Genomic DNA, 6,610 nt, shown 5'->3' on the forward strand with positions numbered 1-6,610 from the left:
AAGTAGCTGGGACTACAGGCGCCCGCCACAACGCCCGGCTATTTTTTGGTTGCAGCCATCATTGTTGTTTGGCGGGTCCGGGCTGCGGATTCAAACCCGCCACCTTAGGTGTACATGGCTGGCGCCTTAGCCGGTTGAGCTATAGGCGCCGAGCCAAGTCTACATTTCTAAGTCTTGGCCTTCCAGGCCCCCACCTTCCAAATGCCAATCTCAGAAACAGGAGTGTTCGTAATTAGATGTGAGAAGAAACTGAACTCACATTGGCTCAGACACAAAAAGGGGAGTGTAAGTGGGTGGCGCCTGTGACTCAAAGAAGTAGGGCACTGGCCCCTGTATACCAGAGTTAGTGGGTTCAAACCCAACCCTGGCCAAAAACTGCAAAAAAAAAAAAAGAAAGTGTAAGCTCAAGGAACTAAAAATGCCAAGGCTTTCAGGTATGGCTTGATCCAGGGGCTCCAATGGACTCTTGGGAAATTGGTATTCCTCTTAGCTCTGCCTTGCTTTAATTATATCCTCCCAGTTCCAAATCCTGCCATCAGAGGACTCTTACTAGCGAGCATTGAGTCTCATGCCCTCCAGAAACCAATCACTGTGACCAGGGGAAGAGGGCTCTGATTGGCTAGGCTGAGATCATGTGACAAGAGAAGCCCCAGATGTTTTTCCCAGGGACAATAGCACCTAGACACTATGATAAAGGGCTAACCAAAGAAAAGACTGTGGGGCCATGCCTGTGGCTCAGTGGGTATACCGAGAGTGGTGGGTTCGAACCTGGTACCGGCTGAACTACAACAAAAAGTAGCCAGGCGTTGTGGCAGGTACCTGTACTCCCAGCTACTTGGGAGGCTGAGGCAAGAGAATCGCTTAAACCCAGGAGTTGGAGGTTGCTGTGAGCTGTGATGCCATAGCACTCTACTAAGGGTGATAAAGATTCTCTCTCTATTTAAAAAAAAAAAAAAAAAAGGACTGGTTGATCCAAGGCCTAGATGAATTTTACAACTATGAGGATCATCTCATAAGCCAGATTTGGAATTTGAACCAGAATTCAAACCTGAGCCGTCCATGGGCTCAACTCCTGCAGACTCACTGGCTGAACTCAGGCCTGCTCTCCTGCTAGCCACCTGTTTCCCTGTCCAACAAAGGAATCACCCAGTCATATGCAGTAGGACTGTTATTAGGAAGTGAGATTATTCCAGATAGTTGGAGGTGGGTACCCACTATAGGATGCCCTCCCTTTCACCCTACTCTCAAAAAGGTGATAAGGGGCCAGTAGCAGTGGCTCACACTTGTAATCCTAGCACTTTGGAAGGCTGAGGCCAGAGAATCTCTTGACTTCAGGAGTTCAACACCAGGCGGTTGAACAGTAAGACCCATCTCTACCAAAAAATAGAAAAACTAGCCAGGCATTGTGGTGGTTGCCTATAGTTCCAGCTACTTAGGAGGCTGACACAGGAGGATTCTTGAACCTAGGAGTTTGAAGTTGCTCAAACTATGCTGATGCCATGGCACTCTAGCTTGGGCAACAGAGTGAGACTTTGTCTCAAAACAACAAAAAAGAAGATGACAAGGGAAGCTTCACAGGTACAGGTAGGAAAGGTCTTTATTATTGGCCTTGATTTAGTCATCATGTAGTGTCCAACATGGATTACATGTCCAGAGGATCTGCCTGATACATACCACCCTTGCCCAGCTGTCCCTCTAGTCCAGACACCAGGCCTTTGTCCATCATACCAGAGAAGCCAACCCCACCATCCCACAAGTTCATGCTTGGGGCACTGAGGGACAAGGCTGTCCCAGGATTGGACCCTCCATCCCTCACCTTCATCCTGGCCAGGAATTCTGGGAAGGACGAGGCTGGGACCTGGATGATCAGTCTTTTTGGTTTCATGATCATTTAAAAAACAGAAAAGACAAACATTTCACAGTCTTTAAAAAATAGGAGTCTGAGGAGAGAAGCAAGGGTCCTCTGCCCTGAGAGGCCCCTCAAAGTCTCAGCATCCCTGTCCCTTTAGGTCTGCAGACCTGGCCATGGTGCACCTAGCCATGTCATGGTTACTGGCCTGAGCCATAGGGCCAGTTGAAGGTACTTCCCGACAGCAGCATGTCACGGATCAGCGTCTCAATGGGCGTCTTGCCCACCAGGCGCATGAAGAACAGCTGGGAGATGAGGGAAGCAGGGACAGCGCGCAGGGCAGGGAGCCGAAGCAGCAGGCGCCCGAAGCGCTGGGGCTGGGATGGGTACTGGGCCCGCACGTACTCGGTAAGGGCCACCTGCGCCTTCTCCTGCAGGCTTTCCACGTGGGCTGGGTCTGAGAGGCCACAGGCATCTGGGGGGCAGGGGACAATGGTAAGATCAGGGTGTGAGGTGTCAAGAGGACACAGAGCCCACAGAGGTGACACCACTTGGGGCTGTGGGTAAGGATGGGGGCCTTTCAAGTGGGGGAGGATGGGACCCTGGGGTTGTCTAAGGCAGTGTCCATCCTCAGGAGACACTGAAGTCTTCTTGTGTAATGACAATGACATAGGATGTAGGCAGGAAGGAATTTTTCAAGGGTGGTTGGGGTCTCAACTAAAGCCTTTGGCAGGAAGATAAGTGCTAATGAAGTTCAAGAGGGAGGTGGGCCTGGGGCATGAGAGAATGTGACAGCATCTAGGAGGGACCCATGAAGATAAAAGGCAGAGAAAGTCTTCTGGAAAAATGATGGCCAAACTATATTTATCAATGAATGCCACCTTTCAAAGTGGCTTGAGTCTGGTTAATACATACCCTGCCCACAAGGATACATCTGGTGGGGCCTAGAGCCTTTTCAGCCAGCAAAGGAACCCTCAGGAGACATTTGCCCCAAGTGCAAAGTCACCTGAGTAGCCAGCCAGTCATTGGGATATGGAGCTGCTACCACCCCTGGAAGGCTACCAAGGTACTTGAACTGCCCTGCCCCCACCCAATCATACAGTGGGTCCACCTGGGGGCCCTGGGTCAGAGGTCAGGGAGCTCAAGAATCAGCCAATGGAAGACAGAAGGAGCCCAAACCACCAGGTGTCAGGGATGACTCTTCCCACGGTCCCCACCCTTCTGTGCTATCAGTGTTCACTGGGCTCTTTGGGCAATTTTTTTTTTTGCAGTTTTTGGCCAGGGCTGGGTTTGAACCCACCACCTCCGATATATGGGGCCGGCGCAATTTGTTGAGGAGATGGGGTCCAGGGAGCTTGGGAACCAGGCCCAGCCTGGATCCCAGAGCCCCAACTCAGAGTTCTTTGGGAGTCCTGGGAGTCAGGGAATGGGTACGTCAAGGTGTCACACTACCTGCATCACACCCACTGCACGTGCAGGAGGCCAGATCTGGAGAGCCTGGGTCCCACCCCACCGCCCCTCGGGGTCCCCCACCCCCGTGGCAGCAGCGCCTCCCTCTTCGAGCAAGCCTCACCCGGCGTGAAGAGCGCGATGGCCTTGAGGCAGCCGTACTCGGCCGAGTCGACTTGCAGGCGGCCCAGCTTGTCCACCTGCTCCTGGAAGGCGCGCACCTGGTCCATGAAGGCCACGGCACGCTCGGCGGCCATGGGCGCAGCGTGCAGACCGGCGGCAGCCAGCAGCGGCGCCGTGTGCAGGGGCAGCGCCGCCTGTGCAGCGTTCAGCACGAAGAGCTCACTCCAGCTGAGGCGCAGCAGCGCCACCTGGTCAGCCACCGGCAGCTCCGGGAAGAAGGGTGCGTGGCGCGCCCACTCCACAGTGCTGAACAGCAGCCGCGCCGCCAGCTCGCACACATTGTCGATGCCCAGCACCGCGCCTGTCGTGCCGCCCCCTGCACCGAACGCGCCTGCTGCACTCGCCCCGAAGCGCCCGGCAGCCGCCGGGTAGGGCTCGGCGCGCAACAGCTGCGCGATCAGCTCGGACACCGGCTGCCCTGGAAAAAGGTCTCCACCCGTCGCCGCTAATGCTGAACCCGGGGGGCTGCCGGAGGAGGTGGCCACCGCGCCGGGTAGCGAGTGCGGGATGCGGCCGCGCTGCACCGCTGCGGGAAAGAGGGACAGGATAGGAAGCGGGATCCCCCCACCACAGGAAATGGGGACAGGGCAGGAGATGGGGGTGACAGGGTCCGAGTACAGGAAGGGGATTGATTGGGATGAAGGAATGAGAGTTGGACAGGGAGGAATTAGGAAGAAGCAAAGAGAAGAAAGGGGAGGAAAGACAAAGTCAACAACGGGACACTCAAGCTCCTCCCCCTCGCTTCCAAAGTCCCCAGGCCCAGCCTTTCCCAGGACCCTCAAACCCACCCCACCAATGCATGCTTAGTTAGAAAACCAAGGCCAGGGAGCCTGGCTACCTGTCGTCCTACACCCTGAGTCCACATTCAGCCACCACCTCTACCACCCCAGCTCCCAGAGGGAGCTTTCTGCAGCAATGGGACTACTGAGGGCTAATTTAATTACTGCCTAATTCCCTCTCCCTCTGCTAGGCTAAATCGGTCAATTATTATGGGGGTCCCAGAGCCAAGGATGGAGCCAAGGATTACTTGGGGCCCTAAAGCAAGTGATCAATACCCACCAGTTGCAGCATTCTCCTATGGAGACCAGATCATTTCTCTATCTTCCATCCCCTCCCCACCAGATGATGATCCCTAAGAACAGATCTTGTGTCTCTATAGAGGCACCAGTTGCAGGCAGTGGGGACCTACCCCAGAGTAGGTCCTCAGTAAATATTAGCTGCCCTTTAGTAACCTTGCCTATGACAGCTTGTGTCCACAGTGACCAGGTGAGAAGAGGGAAACTGAGGCACAAAGAGAGGAGGGCTGGCCACATACCTGCCCAGCTTATGCTAGAAAGGAAGACTGGGCTGAGTGCCAAGCAGAGACTAATTAATGAGCTGGCATGCCCTGTCTCATCACCTCCATGAACTCCAGGTCAACTCAGCATGGAGCAAACACCAGAGGGTAACATGGGCATGAGCCAGGGACCAGCAATGCTCAGCAGAGTGGGGGTCGATCACGGCTGCAAGTGATTCCTGAGTCTCAGGGTAAACTGTCCAATGTAGCTGGATAAGGCCCAAAAGTGGTCCCCTTGCCCCTCCCCGAGGGGACCGTCTTCTTCCTTTTCTATGTTTGCACCCCAGGGAATTTGCCCTTGCTGTTCCCTAATCCTCAAACCCTTTCCCAGCTCTTCTTTATTATTCAGCCCAGATTGAGAGGGTTCAAATCCCAACCACAACTCTACTTGCTCTCTCTCTCTCTCTTTTTTTTTCCAGAATCTCACTATGTCATCCTGGGTAGAGTGCCATAGCATCACAGTTCACAGCAATCTCAAACTCTTGGGCGTAAGTGATTCTCTTGCCTCAGCCTCCCAAGTAGCTGGGACCACAGGCACCTGCCACAATACCCAGCTATTTTTCAGCTGTAGTTGTCATTGTTGTTTAATAGGCCTGGGCCAGATTTGAACCCACCAGCTCTGGTGTATGTGGCCAACACCCTAACCATTGAACTATGAGCACCAAGCCATGCTCTCTGATCTTGACAAATGCTCTCACTGATCTCCATTTCTCAGATATAAAACGCAGATGATAATACGAGGATGATGACTTCAATCACTGGATTAAACGAGAATCTATATAACTTGCCTAGTTATATAGATAGTACCTGCAACTTAAGAGAGGCTAAATGACGATAATTCAAGCCAACAATCATTTATTGAGCCCTAACACTGTGGCAGGCCCTGGTCTAGGCACTGGGGATAAATCAGTGAATAAGACAAACAAAAATCCCTGTCTTCAGGGGGCAGATGTTCTGGGAGTAACTAAATTACAGAGCAAGATGGATGGTGTGAAATAAAGGGTTATGGTGGCCTGGCGCAGTGGCTCACACCTGTAATCCTAGCACTCTGGGAGGCCGAGGTGGGTGGATTGCCTGAGTGAGAACTTGTCTCTAAAAAAAGATAGCCGGGCATTGTGATGGGTGCCTGTAGTCCCAGCTACTCAGGAGGCTGAGACAAGAGGATTGCGTGAGCCCAAGAATTTGAGGTTGCTGTGAACTGTGACACCACAGCACTCTACCAACAGCAACAATGTGAGACTCTGTCTCAAAAAAAAAAAAAAAAGAAAGAAAGAAAAGGAGGGGGTATGGTGAAGATAGGAGGAGGGTAATCTGAAAGGCTTCTTGGGGGTATGAGTTGTGATTATGAGTATTTCCACCCCTGAGGCTTTGGAGAGCTGAGGCCCTGATTTGAGACATATCAAGATTTTATTTTTATTTATTTACTTATTTATTTGGGAAACAGAGTCTCACTATGTCACCCTCAGTAGAGTACTGTAGCATCACAGCTCACGGCAACCTCAAACTCTTGGGCTTAAGTGATTCTCTTGCCTCAGCCTCCCAAATAGCTGGGACTATAGGCATTCACCACAACACCCAGCTATTTTATTGTTGTTGTTCTTGCAGTTGTCATTTTTGTTTAGCAGGCCTGTGCTGGGTTCAAACCCACTAGCTCCAGTGTATGTGGCCAGCACCCTAACCACTGACCTACAGTCGCCAAGCCCATATCAGGATTTTAAATCAAATGGACAAATACAAGCAAAATCCAGGTTGCAGAGGGAGGATGAGAGTCATCTCAAAATTTAAAAGGACCA

At 52.3% G+C, this 6,610-nt stretch overlaps 1 protein-coding gene across 2 annotated transcripts in view; it reads right to left on the reverse strand.

Moving 5' to 3' along the window:
- Window positions 1-1,579: 1,579 nt before the first annotated feature.
- NR2F6 (nuclear receptor subfamily 2 group F member 6) overlaps window positions 1,580-6,610 on the reverse strand; it is a 10,950-nt gene continuing 5,919 nt past the window's right edge. For both annotated transcript variants that reach the window (XM_003796537.3, XM_023517147.1), the window contains exons 3-4: window positions 3,423-4,007; window positions 1,580-2,324 (exon numbers count right to left, since the gene is read on the reverse strand). In XM_003796537.3, coding sequence (XP_003796585.1) covers window positions 2,050-2,324; window positions 3,423-4,007 — 860 coding nt within the window. In that variant the 3' untranslated portion in view covers window positions 1,580-2,049. The remainder of the gene's footprint in view (window positions 2,325-3,422; window positions 4,008-6,610) is intronic.

The sequence above is a fragment of the Otolemur garnettii genome, unplaced genomic scaffold, assembly GCF_000181295.1.
Source record: "Otolemur garnettii isolate 467f Iridium unplaced genomic scaffold, OtoGar3 scaffold00105, whole genome shotgun sequence".
NCBI lineage: Eukaryota > Metazoa > Chordata > Mammalia > Primates > Galagidae > Otolemur > Otolemur garnettii.